Raw genomic sequence first — 14,277 nt, 5'->3', positions numbered from 1 at the left:
GCTACATAGTCCAGTTATATATTTTCTTATAATAAGTTTAATATTGCTTTCAGAAATGACTAGTTTAAAAAAAAAATAGTAGTGTAGAAATAATTTATTATAATTTTGATATCGATCAGAAGCCTTAGTATAAATTGTGGTGCCACACAATAAAATCTCATTTTTATAATTCTAATGTGTTGACACATTGACTAAAATAACTTATGCTTCTATAATATGAATGACATTTTATGGTAAGAGTATAATTTAACTAGAACATTATTAAGATACCTATAAAAACAAACATGAAAGAAAAACTTGGTCGATAAAAGATTGCTCTTATACCTTAGATGCTCTTGCATCATGATATAGTGAGAGCATTGAAAAGAAGGAGAATGCATTCATGGATTAGTGTAGAAATAAATCATTATAATTTTGATATCGATTGGAGGCTCTAGTATAAGTTTTGGTTCCACATAATAAAATCTTGTCTTTATAACTCTAATGTGTTGATTTATACCACATCCTTTAGGTGTAGGTTTTAGAACCTATACCACATACAACAATGCAAGATGAGTATAAAAGGTAGGATAAATGAGTGTTTGTGTTTGATGCAAGGGCATCTAGAGGTCCATGAGAAATCATGTATCAACCAAAACTATTTTATATTTTGTTTGAATTTAGTTTAGTTTAGTTTTGTTGTGCTTTGGTTGATTTTTTATATTTTCTTTAAGAGATTTTTTAGATTCAAAATGGTCATGCTAAGGGCATCACCTTGTAAAAGGTCTTAATGGGTACTTGCAATTTCAATTTGGTAAAGATTGGATCAAAATTGGCTATGTTATGTGAATGCAAAGTTTTAGTCTTTAATCAGATATACTAGAGCTTCAATATGGAATAAGATCTCTTTATAACTATTTTAAAGGCATTTTACCACAACCAATTGCAACTCATTTTCACATAACTAGTACACATAACTAGTACTAAGTCATTTCCCAACCGGGTCCAAGCTTTTTCTTCACAACCAACTCCAAGTCATTTTTTCATATTCAACTATTTTCAAAAACTTCAAGTTCAAGTGAATATAAACTATCAGTTTTGATATTTGGTTAAGATGAACAATTCCAATGTGTATTTTGTGGGAACATTAGGTTCAATTGGATTTGAAAAATAATTTAAGTGAATTGAACCTGTAAGTTTTGATATCCGACTTAGTTGAATAGTTTCAATGGTGATGTCAACTAAAGGACAAGATGATGTAAGCATGGGATGAGGGTCTCTTGGAAAATGGTTATGTCATCATAATGTAAGCATGGTAGGATGATGTCATCATGATGTAAGAATGGTAGGATGATGTCATCATTATACAATTTGTGAGAAAAGGCAACTAAATTGGATGTGTATCCTTTAAAGGTTTCTTTCAGCAAGAAAATGAATCTCCACAATAAGGATGCAACAATGATGTCAAGAAGGTATAAATTGTGATATTTTTCAAGTGAACCTAACTAATGAACAAATTATACTAAACTTTTTCAAATGGATGACAAACATTTGAAAAATAGATATTTGCAAACTCCTATTGAAGAATTGGATATGCAAAGTTTCTTGCTTGAATGAGATAGTTGTGGAATTCCATTAGTGAATTGGATATATGGAGGTTCCTACTCAAATTAGATATTCATGAAAACCTCTAAATAAACTAGATATGCAAATTTTCCTACCTAATTTGGTCACTTGTGAAACTTTACCTATTCCATTCTACAATTATCTAGTTACCTATAACTTTTAATCTCACAACAATTTAATTTCCTATGAGTTCTGAAGTATAAAAAAATTGTTGTAAACTCTAGGGAGATTTTTTGGGGAAGGGGGACAAGCTTGGGGAAGAAGTTTTAAAGGTGATTTCAATTGAATTGGTGAATGGTTATGCTCCTCACAATTACTATAAAGATTATTATTTTGAGACTTGAAATAGAATTTAACTTAAGTTGTTATTGTGTCAAAGTTTTCATTGTTAGCTAATAGTTTTTGGTTGTCCAATAAGATCCCCATATCTGGACTACATCAATTGTTAATGGCCATTTTGTGGATGACTCATTCAACACTCTCTTGGAAGAGGATCAAAATATCAAACATATGTTTAAGTGCCTTGTTATTTTCTAAATATCCTTTGGTTTGTTATTTGGTGGTATAAGACTCAATGTTACAAATAATCCTTCTTCCTTGTACCTCCCTAACTTATCTCCTAGAGTTGGAAATTGATTAGTTTTAGAGAAGTTTTTAGATTCTTGGGTGTCCCTTTTTCCTTCTAGACCTCATAGGTATCCCTATGACAAGCTGGTCTTACTAGAAAGAAAATAAGTAGGCATATTGGAACACAAAACCCCTCTCTTTGGTAGGGAAATTTTAGGTTTTCTCCAAGATTCTTGCAGCCACTCGTGTGTATTAATCATCATGTTAGGTCCCTTCTAAATCCTCTTACTTCAAGTTGGAATAAATTCTAAATGATTTTCTTTAGGTTTCCTTGGAAAATCACAAAGGATTTCAATGGGCGGCCTAGGAGTTTTGTTGCCACCCTTGGGACTCTAAAGGTTTGAGGATTTTATCCACTTGGCACCAAGGTTTGACTCTTTGTGTGCTAAGTGTATTTTATATGCCCTTCAAGGCAATGAAGCTTGAAAATTCTTGTATGGCATTGCATTGCCTCTGGCCATCCTTCTAAATGATCTAATTAGAAGGTGATTAGGTTTCCGACTCTTCTCATCATAGAAGATGTGTAGATTCAAGAGATTTTTGTGATAGAAACTATTTGGTGAGCTTGGAAAGCCATAGATCCCTATTTATTTTAGAATAGTTCTAGATTTCATGATGGGTTTTCTATCAACCCACATAATATCTAGTGGCCCCTCATTTTGCAAGACTAAGATTGTTCATTAACAAGGCTACCATGGGTGTGTGCTTTGGAGATTTCATAGGAAAGGGAAATAAATCCTACCAAACTACTTCTCTAGAACCTTAATGAGTCTCTTGACATAGAATGAAGCTAAAGCCAAGTTACACCTCTCTAATTTGAACCGTGAAACTTTTGATACAATCATGGAAGCAATTCTGACAGATATGGTCCACAAACTTGGTATAAATTCTTCCAAACCTTGATTGAAAGTGGGATCCAAACACTGCATTCTAAAATTATAAACCTCAACATGAATATCATTGGCTCTCTCTCCACTTGCCAATTATTCCTATGTAGAATAAGCGATGATAGATCTTCAATCACTAATTTTAGTTTGGCAACATAGATTTCATACCATTTGCTTAGCTATTCTAGAACCCAAATTGGCCCAATTTGTTTGATATATTCTTTTATAAGGCCTTCCTATTGGCTCCAAATTATTTTACTTGGGTGTTCCTAACCCCTAATGCCCCTTTTGTGGGAAATCCAAATCTTTTAAGCATCCTTTTTGGTTTAGTCACAAGGCCCAAAAGTTTTGGAATTGGATCCATGACTTCTTCAAGCCCTTTGGACCAAAACCTTTCTAATGACATGCAATTATTTTAGGGGATTGGCTTCACATACCTCACAATTCAACTAGGTTTGACATGCTTTCAGAGTGGAGATTCTCTTTAGCATGTGGAAAGACAGAAATCTAACTATTTTTGTCAATTGTTGTATTGATTGACATGTTTCAATTTTTCCTAAAGTTATTATTTGTTCTAATGTCTTATTGTAGATTCAAGTGTAATCTTACAAAATTACACTTGAGATAGGCCACTTATAGGCACTCCTCGATCATTGGAGCAATGCCCCTTGTGTAGTGGCAAGAGGTCCCCCATCTCCGTCTTCTTCTAAGGGTCACTCGCCTCCTCATTGACATTGATGTGGATTGAATCTCTTTGCTAGTGCTATTTGAGAGACTGATTCCCAAGCTTTTCCTTTTACTGTATGCCTTTCATGGTCAATGAGGTTGTTCATGACTTATTCATTGACACTTTGCCTCTTGGCCACCTACAAGAGGAACCTTTAGGTGGCCTATTGGTGGTGCTTCCAACTAGTTTGACTCGAACAAGTTTCCTCACTTAGCTCTTGCCATTTTGCCAACTCATGCTACTAATGAAGAATAAAAAAACTAAAGGATAATAATGGGTCTAACCCTATCATGGATATGTTTGACCCTACTAATGTATGGGGAAAGTAAAATGATCAAGATCCTCATACTCCCCCTTCTACATTATAAAATTCATGAGACCAATTGGTGAGGATGTTGGCATGTGATATGAAAGCTACCTACTAAAATCAAATCACCAGAGGAATCTTCGGGCTTGTTTTGACCCCTGGAAGAATTTGACTAACTGGATCCCCTATACATGACCTTAAGTGAAAGCAAATTTTAGTTTAGATGTATTCTTAATCAAATTCTTTTATTTTGCCATGTAAAAGTAGAAATATTGACATCATCATATTACAACTTATTTCCATAAAAGAAATTCATAAGACCACCCACTTTAAAATAATCATATTAAATCTGAATGAATATCCGTCCATGAGACCCCACCCTTACTCATCTCCCAAGAAAAACCCTTACATTTAGTCCGGGGCCTTTCTTCTATATAATTTTGTTTGCCAAAGTAAAGAATGGAATGGAGGAATCACAAGTTCTGTCAAATCCTGAAGCGCGTCGCTTCAGCGAGTGAAACCAGGAACAAAAACATGAAAGCCCTGCCTTTTTTCCTAATCAAACCCAAGTATGCAGGCGGGGAATATAATGAGGTAATAAACAAAACAAAACCTAATTTTGGATGCTTTTCTGCTTGTATTCTTTCACACGGCTTGCAGAAGCTGGAAGCAATAGAGAGCGAGTCTTCTGGCAGCATACGCCCTGAATTGTTTGGCAATGTTTGCAGTTTCGCAATAGTTGCTTTCCTCCTTTTGGCTGCGTTCCATTCTTTCTCACGGTATCGTTCTCCTTCGTTAATTTATAAGCAGGAGCAACAGAGGAGGAAATAAAATTTGGATTCCTCGTGCTCTGATACCACTGTCAGGCCAGGACTTGTGCAGGACATAATTGTTTAATATTATTGTTGAAAAAATAAAGATTTACATTCTTATTTTATTGGCAGTAAATGAACAGTTAAAATGCCAGAGGTAACATAAAAAAGAAAACTTTCAAAACTGAAAACAAAACAGAAATTTTTTAAACCAGAAGATCAACGTTAACAAAAGCAAGTGAAGAGGGCATGAAGAGAACTACTTAGTGTATATTCATATGTTTATGTAAGGCTATTTTATCAAGCCCCTCAGTCACCAGTTAAAAGGTTCATTTAGCCCATTGAGAAATATGATGGAATCTTTGTCTTCAACTGAGAAGAGGTATTTGTCTCTTGATTCAAAAAGATGTCCCAAAGTTAAGTTAGATTACACAGTGCTTAATGGGTATCCGAACGGATTCAATCCTTCAAAAAAGCACATGGACAATAAGAAAGTGAAGAAACATATAAGTAAAATAATCCAAGAAAACCCTGTGAACATATTACCTTCAGGTCTTGCATTTAAACATACGACAACCGTTTGAAGAAGCTCTAAGTAACATGTAGGTTTCTCAACATGTGTCTAATCACCTTTACTTCAATCTAATATTTTACATAACTGCTATTATAGAGATACAATATATGCACATCCTCTGACACTCACACCAGTGATCATCTGACTACATTGTGACCCATCAGCCTTGCAACTAAGACAAGCAGATTCACTTACTAGATAGTAGCAGATTAAATTGCTAGAAAATAGTATCAAATTTTACAATTGGGATGTGAGCGGACCAGGGGCTAGTAAACATGTTTAGGGATATGTCTGCATCCTTGCATAACTGCTATTATAGAGATACAATATATGCACATCCTCTGACACTCACACCAGTGATCATCTGACTACATTGTGACCCATCAGCCTTGCAACTAAGACAAGCAGATTCACTTACTAGATAGTAGCAGATTAAATTGCTAGAAAATAGTATCAAATTTTACAATTGGGATGTGAGCGGACCAGGGGCTAGTAAACATGTTTAGGGATATGTCTGCATCCTTGCATAACTGCTATTATAGAGATACAATATATGCACATCCTCTGACACTCACACCAGTGATCATCTGACTACATTGTGACCCATCAGCCTTGCAACTAAGACAAGCAGATTCACTTACTAGATAGTAGCAGATTAAATTGCTAGAAAATAGTATCAAATTTTACAATTGGGATGTGAGCGGACCAGGGGCTAGTAAACATGTTTAGGGATATGTCTGCATCCTTGCATCTGCCTTATCTTAAGGTCTTATCTCTTGCAGGGTAGCGAATAAAGATAATGATTTGTTTCATTTTAACTACAATATCAGACATGACCGTAAGCTCATTTCAATGTTCAATTCAATGGAGTGAGTGGGCAACATTGAATCGAGGCATTTGTAGGTAAATAACAGGATTTCATAATAGGTTTGATTTTCTTAATCAACAAAGGGAAATAAAGAATAAAAAGAGAAATCAGATTGTGTTCTACAATAGGAGCTCATAGTAGTAGTACTTAAATTGCCCTTTAACATAACCGCAGATATCTATTTTTTCAGAAAACCTTTTCCATATTCATCAAGCTTCAATTAATTTGTAAATAACCTTTAAAGGAAGCAATTAGAGGACCAGTTAATATAATTCACAGCTTTGTGAATGCTATTTTCATTAGAAACAAAGTTGCCCAACTCGAAAAATAAGATTACAATGCTTGATAAGAAATTCTCTTTATTTGAAGCGTAAAACTTGCTTCCAATTCTTCATTGCATTCAAAATATTAATAATCATATTTTACTGTCTTCCTCACTCTGCACTGGCTAGTTCAGATCGCAGCAACTTTGCAGCTGCAACCATATTTGTTAAAGCCGGAACAACTTCACCGTACTTCCTGGTTTTCAAACCACAGTCTGGATTGACCCATAGGATGTTTGTTTCCAACACAGCAAGCATCTGGCAAAACAAGCAATTAAGGTAAGTTGTAGACCAAAAGTGAATACAAGAACACCTTAATGTTTTTAATTAGTGGCCTGGTAATAAAACCATGCTATACTACCTTGCGGACACGGTCTGCAATCTCTTCTGTATCTGGGATGCGAGGAGAGTGTATATCATAAACACCAGGTCCAATCCCAGCCCCATATTTCACACCCTCACGGAAAACTGATAGTAATTTCTCATCAGAACGGGAATTCTCAATAGTAATGACATCAGCATCCATATCAATGATGGAATGGATGATGTCGTTAAAATTTGAGTAGCACATGTGAGTGTGGATCTGAAAAATGAAATACCACATGAGGGCTAACAAAATGAGAATCGCAAGAGATGTGAACAGTTAAATGCATAAAGCAGATATAAGTCAGCTTTTAACATGTTCATGCAACAGAGAGATTAAAGAGTACATATTCGAAGTCAAAACAAACCTGGGTAGTGTCCTTTATACTACTGTTGGTGATTCGGAAACCATGAACAGCCCAGTCAAGGTAGTGAACCTGCTCTGCCTTCCGTAAAGGTAATCCTTCCCTTAGAGCTGCCTCATCAATCTGGATTACCTGGACTCAGAATTATGGCGTGTCAGTGTCAAATATGAAAGGACTTGCCCAGACAGCTGAAATTTAAACAACAACCAAGTTGGCAAGATTTTACATAGAACTGTTGCAAAGTTATACCTGAATCCCAGCTGCCTCTAAATCTTCAACCTCTTCCTTGATGGCTAAAGCGATTTGCATGCAGGTTTCCGACCTACATGACACATGTTAATAAGAGCAACTAGTGAAATCGAGCTCTGATGATTCATCAATGAAGGAAAACGTATCAAGATTTATATCAGATGATTAAATTACAAGTCTTTAGAAAATATCTTCAGCAATATACCATCCTTACCTGGGCTGATCATTTCTTACAAAGGACCAGTTCAGAATCGTAACAGGACCAGTAAGCATTCCCTTCATGGGGCGGGCAGTAAGACTTTGGGCATACTTTGACCAAAATACAGTCATCGGCTTTGGGCGGCTGACATCACCATAGATAATTGGTGGCTTCACACACCGAGAACCATAAGACTGTACCCAACCATTAACTGTAAAGGCAAATCCCTGAAGCTGTTCTCCAAAATACTCTACCATATCGTTTCTCTGCAGAAATGAATCAAATTAGCTTGTATTGTTCGATACTACAAGTTATACATTGATTCAAACCCTATGCACAGAACACCCACCTCGGGTTCACCATGAACAAGAACATCGATGTCGAGATCTTCCTGCATCTTAACCACTTTGGCAATCTCCTGTTGGATCGATTGAATATATTCAAGCTCTTCAATCCTGTTGAAAAGTCAGAAATGTGTATTATGATGTTATGACAGACATGCTTTCTGAACAAGAATGGGAGTAAAATATTTAAGGCTGTATCAGCCATGATATTTCCACAGTCCATAGTAATGCTTGAAATGTTTCTGCCTGTAACTGCATCAAGATTTTTAAAATCAACATTTAGATCACACTCTGTGATCCATTATTAGGAAGAGGAAAAATTTGATGATGTATAACAGAGTGCAATCTGATGCATTGATTTTAAAAATCTTGACACAGTTACATACAGAAATATTTTAACCATATTTATATTTGGTAAAACTCTCAAATAATAATGCATCCAGAACAACATACTTTTTTGATTTATATTCACGGCGAACTCTCCGAAGTTCCACTGTTTGAGGAAAAGAGCCAATAGTTGTAGTTGGAAGGACTGGTAGGTTCAACTTCTTTTGTTGTTCATCTAAACGCACTATTACAGGAGTTGCACGCCGATGATCAGAGCCCTTAAGAGATTCAGCCTGTTATTTCATTCACCCACAATAGACAGTGATTTATTGCTCATGACATTGTGCAAATTCTTTATTTAAATATTTTCTTAAAAGTTAGTATATACTATATACCCTAATAAAATGCATATAGCAAATGTTCACTTGACCATTTGCAGACTTGTTTTACTATAAAAATAGGTAGATAACAAATATAAGCAGTCAGATACAGAGGAACGTTTTGGAAAAAGCAGAAGGAATAGAACATAAGCAAATAATATATCAATTGAAACTTACAGATTTTTGGACTGCCTCATTGTTCACTCTGGGAGACGTCTTCCTTGAAGATATAGCAGCTGCGTTAGCAGCAAAGTATGCCTGTAGTGTAGCGTGGTTGAATTTATTAGACATCAGTTTTTGATTGAGATGCCAACAAAACTTGGTTAAATGAAAAAGAAAATTCCTGCCCCTAATCATGTGAAAAAACCAGTCCTTAATTTTGAAGGCCTAGACTCTGTCAATTCCAACCTACAATATTTATTTTCTGTGGAAAATGAAATCTAATTTATAGTTTCTATGGAGAATTATCTGCAGAACGGCAAAGACTATCTAGGGGATAAATTGCAGCCTATCCATGGTGCAAAATCCCGATCCATCACAACATGTTTGGAGTAATTCTTCACTGAGGATGTAGTGCAAAATTTCTCCTAGGTGCTCATACCTCTTCAAAAGTGCTTTCAAGATTCAACTTTAAAATTCAGTAAAGGTCTGAGTAAAAAGTGTTGGGAGAATCTTTACCTGATCTGTTTGGCCATCCAATGCTTTAGCCAGAGCAACTACCTCAACTACTTTTTGTGCAGCAAATGCAAGCCAGGATTTGATCTCATCATCAAGTTTTGTCTCATTCACTAAATCTACTGCCGTATGAAGAAGAGAGCAGGAAGTAGAAACTACTACTTTGCCTGCAATGTAAGCAAATTTCATAATCTTGTTAAGGGAGACAAGATTATATAAATCGAATCATATACTATGTAAATTCCTTGATCCAGCAATTCTTCAAGCTAAAATAATGTGCACATGTACCTTTACGAATTGCAGTTTCAAGATTTAAATTGAAATCATATGCAACTCTTTGAGCTAAAATAATGTGCATGTGTACCTTTACCGACTGCAGTTTCCAGATCGTTCAAAATGGTAGATGCTGCTGCCAGGTCTGTTGCCCAGATATTCCGCCCATCAACAATTCCAGCAAACAGATATTTATCACTAGGAAAGCCATGAGTTTTGACGTGGCTGAGTGTTTTTGTTCCACGTACTAGATCCAACCCAAGAGCAGATATAGCTTTTGATTTAGTAATGGTCCTGTGCCAAAAATTCTTTCATGGCATTAGCAACTTCAGACCTCCAAACATTAAGCATCTGATTTCTCAATGCACATATCATCTAGGGCATTTTCAAGGGGACTCTATTGTCAAATATATTTTTTATACAAAATAAATTTGAAATATAGAGAGGAGAAGAATATGTAGCAAGCTAACTTACTTGTAAGTCTCAATTGGAATATCAGCAAAGTATGTCTCAACAATCAATTTGATTCCATCTAGTCCTCCAAAGAAAGAATAAGCCTTATATAAGGCCTCTAAGTGGTGAGCCTCAAGGTCCATAACAAGTGAGGGCTCATCGAATTGCACCCACGTTGCCCCAGCTGCCTTTAACTCGCCAAGAACTTCTCTGATGTAATTACAACAGAAAGCAGAGGATTAATGACCAGTAATTAAAGTAACCACGGGATAAAGAATCTTATCATTTCTCACTATTATGAAATGCAAGCAGTTGTGTTACTTTTTGATGTGAAACTCACTTGTAGACTGGAAGAATTGCATCCAGCAGAGACATGAGCTCAAATTTAGGAACACCCTTTGCAGGCTTGGATAACAGCAAGTATGTCAATGGTCCTACAATGACAGGCACAGTCTCAATGCCAATCTGCATAAAAACATAGTACATCAATCACAGATTCTAAAATTAAGCAACATATAAAAATGGATTCACATTTCACATTCTTCATTGTGGTAGAATGTTAACAATGTGGTCTCTTTTATTCAAAACCCAACTACTAATGGTACCTATGAGAGGAAATTAAAAGCATTTCACAAGCAAGCCTGATGGAGCATTCAACATGCTCAATTACATAACTTCAAAAAATAGATTAATAAAAATTGGATCTAATCTCTGCCTCATTTCCGCATCTACATACAGGGAACGGGAAGTAATGAACCACAGTGCCTAAAAAATAAGCAATAGAGAATCACAGCAAGGTCTAGGGGAGGAAAGTTATTATTAAACATAACCATTGGCCCTTCCAATGGGCTAAATTTTATCCAAAGGGAGAGCCCAGAGCTCATCATTACACAGAAGAAGGCCACCGCCATTGAAACTAAAAGAAATTATAGTACAATCTATATAGTTTATATGGGTCTGTGGATGTGTGCTAGTTACCTGTTTGGCTTCCTTGTACTCGTCAACGGCTTTATGTGAGGAGTATCTGAATTTAGTTTCTGGTCCCAGCTCTGGAACAATGTAGTGGCTGAAATGACCAACATCACATTCTTCCTTAGAATCTCTGGAATCAACAAAATCTCTATAACAGAATAAAGCAAAAACACGGGAACTATGTAGTGGCCAAAATGACTAGCATTGCATACTTTCTTTGAATCCCTGGAATCAACAAAAGCAGTGAAGCAGTGGATGGCAAGAGCAGTGAAGCAGAATTAAGCAAAAACAGGGGAATAATAAGTACTTACTAGTTGGTATCAAACCACTTGGTCATCTCCATGGCAGGCAGCTTGGCATTACCACGGGCCATAGAGAAGTAGGTGTCAAATCCAATTTCTCCACCGTTCCACCCATACCTGGAAGGAACAGCCCCAAGCATTGCAGTGGTATCAAGCACCTGATCGTAGTAGGAGAAGGTGTTGCTTGGGATATACGTCACCCCAGCATCAGCCATTTGCTTCCATATTGAAATTCTCAAATCCTTGGCCACCTTTTGCAACTCTGCTTCACTGCTCTTGCCATCCCAGAATGACTCCAATGCAAATTTCAGCTCTCTCTTGGGACCCATTCGAGGATAACCAACCACATGGGAAGCCATGGATGTTGTTTCCTAAATAAATTGCAGAGGACTACTGCTCAGTGTTCAACCTGTAATACATATTTGAATGATAAGAAAACATTATTGCAAACAAAAACTCTTAACAGTTCAACACAAACCAGTCAGCTTACTAGCACTTTCAACTTTTAATGCTTGCAACTCATAACAGTTAACACAAAATCAACTAGTCCACACGTAATTGATTCAGATAAATCTCTAGAATACATGAAATTATAATGAAGCATCGAAGTGTGGTGAAGTGAAACATACTGACCCCAAAACAAATGGTAGCCACTTCAAATGCTTTGGACAAGTTACATTTGAAGTGGGTACCGTTATATACTCGGTGGGCAGGAGTAGGTAAGCAAGGCGACAATGCATGGGGAAGGGTGATAGGTATAGTGGGTGCTTGCAACTCTCAAAATTACACCTATATTGTCCAAGGCCACCAACACCCGCACATCCAGACCGTCTATACATCTAATCCAACGACACACAAGATTTTGAAATGAAACTTTCAATTATTTGGTAGGTTGGTTTTAGGTGTGGCATTTCTACAAAGCTTCATGCTAATATAAGTCTTATATCTCTCGTTGACTGCACCAGCCCCTTGATAACCTTTCGTTATCACTTCAACTCATGAGTTAAGGTAGGTCAGGTCAGTAAGATTCTCCTCCAATTGGGAAGAATTCGGTATGTTTAATTTATGGACAGAAGTCAAAATTAAAAGGTAAAGAGAGGTCTAGACATCAATTTATTAAAATTATAGACTGTTAGGTTTCGTGGAGTGGGTAAGCTGTGTGCTTTCTTTAATATGCATGTTTAAAATATTGTGATGGAAAAAGGTATATATTGGTGGATACGAGTTTGTGGTTTTGAGCTGTCAGATTTTGTTTGTGTTGAGTTATTATTCTTGTGTCATATTGTACCTTTGACATACATGTTTGTTATTCTACTACATTTATCATGATATTTTTTTAGTTTCTCTTTTTTTAATGATCTCAAATTTTAACGACCTACCAATATACGCTAGTGTCAATGTTTTGATGGCTTAAAAAAATGTTTCCCGAAATTTGTTCCCAAGATGTTTCACAAGGTTTGAAATCTAATTTTCTAAGTTGGATGTGCTTTTGTCCATCTTGGAATTTGACAATGATTGTCACTGGCATGAAATAAGTTTTTTTTGAGAGAATTCGCTCTAAAAGCATGCTTAGAGATTGGTCAACACAAATTAGGCCTTGCATGGGGTTCGTCTTGATATTGTCAAAAGCTTACCAAGTTTCTTTATTATGTTTTTGTTTGTTGGACTTGGTCATACAAAGGCCATTCTTAAACATGGGCCTTGGTATGTGTGTGTCCCTCTTGGTTTTTTAACCTTGGACTCAAGACTTTATGGATTCTAATGAAAAGACTTTGTGTGTTAGTCAAGATATAATTCCTAGATTTATCTTTACCTTGCTAGAATTACTTGATCACAATTGCTAGTTCACTTAGTAAATTTATTTGTGTGACCCCAACAAGTTTTTCTCAGCTCGCCCACACAAGTGTGTTTGTGTTGGGGTTGACCTTTTTAAAGACTTATTCAAATTGGTCATTTGTGTCATACCCAACATGGTCTTTTATCTTAATTTGTGCAACACTTTTTTAAGATGTCAATTCTCTAATCATAAAATCATTGTCCCTTGATCTCCTCTCCCAATAATCCTTTTGCTTGACCTAATGAGGCTCCTTGTTCTAAAAAAGATGAATGGTGGACTGCAATTGAAATTTGTAAAAATAATTAAAACCCCAACAATGGCAAAGCTCAAGCCAAAAGTCCACTAGGGCTATCATATACCTTTTTCCAAATCAAGATATATTATTATTAAAATAAAAAGTATTTTAGTTCTAGCTTAATATAATAAATAAATAAGCATCAAAATATAAAATTAAAAATAAAAAAGAAGTAAAATTTCAAATTGTGGTGCCAAAATAGTGCCCATGGGTTAGTTTGATCATCCAATTATTATTTTTCACGTCTAGCATTGAGTCTTTAGTTTGAGCTACATCTAATGAAGAGCCCTCTTGACAACAAATATTTGAGGTTAGGATGAAACCCTTCCTCATAGTTGGTAATTCTAAACAAGAATTTTAGCTTAGTACTGACTAAAGTTTAATTTTAAGGATCAAAGCAATCAAATTTGCAAGAAAATAGTTGGATATCATTAATAGGATCCACTTATTATAATTTTTCAACATCCCAATTCATTGTTGTTGATTTTTTATCTATCTTGGAGCATTGGTATA

The 14,277-nt window shown here is 35.8% G+C and overlaps 1 protein-coding gene across 1 annotated transcript; it reads right to left on the bottom strand.

Annotated features, from left to right (window-relative positions):
• Nucleotides 1–6,670: 6,670 nt before the first annotated feature.
• Nucleotides 6,671–12,415, bottom strand: LOC131052607 (5-methyltetrahydropteroyltriglutamate--homocysteine methyltransferase 1). The gene is made up of 15 exons (XM_057987201.2): nucleotides 12,266–12,415; nucleotides 11,642–12,041; nucleotides 11,337–11,424; nucleotides 10,699–10,823; nucleotides 10,380–10,568; nucleotides 9,997–10,199; nucleotides 9,636–9,799; nucleotides 9,135–9,215; nucleotides 8,704–8,870; nucleotides 8,256–8,361; nucleotides 7,922–8,172; nucleotides 7,708–7,780; nucleotides 7,462–7,590; nucleotides 7,092–7,313; nucleotides 6,671–6,988 (listed from the first exon to the last, which is right to left on the bottom strand). The coding sequence occupies exons 2-15, from the start codon at nucleotides 11,989–11,991 to the stop codon at nucleotides 6,842–6,844; spliced, it is 2,295 nt and encodes a 764-aa protein (XP_057843184.2). The 5' UTR covers nucleotides 11,992–12,041; nucleotides 12,266–12,415; the 3' UTR covers nucleotides 6,671–6,841.
• Between the last annotated feature and the right edge of the window lie 1,862 nt (nucleotides 12,416–14,277).

The sequence above is a fragment of the Cryptomeria japonica genome, chromosome 10 (assembly GCF_030272615.1).
Source record: "Cryptomeria japonica chromosome 10, Sugi_1.0, whole genome shotgun sequence".
Taxonomy (NCBI): domain Eukaryota; kingdom Viridiplantae; phylum Streptophyta; class Pinopsida; order Cupressales; family Cupressaceae; genus Cryptomeria; species Cryptomeria japonica.
The sequence above is the reverse complement of the archived record's forward strand: the minus strand, read 5'-3'. Positions and strand labels throughout refer to the sequence as shown.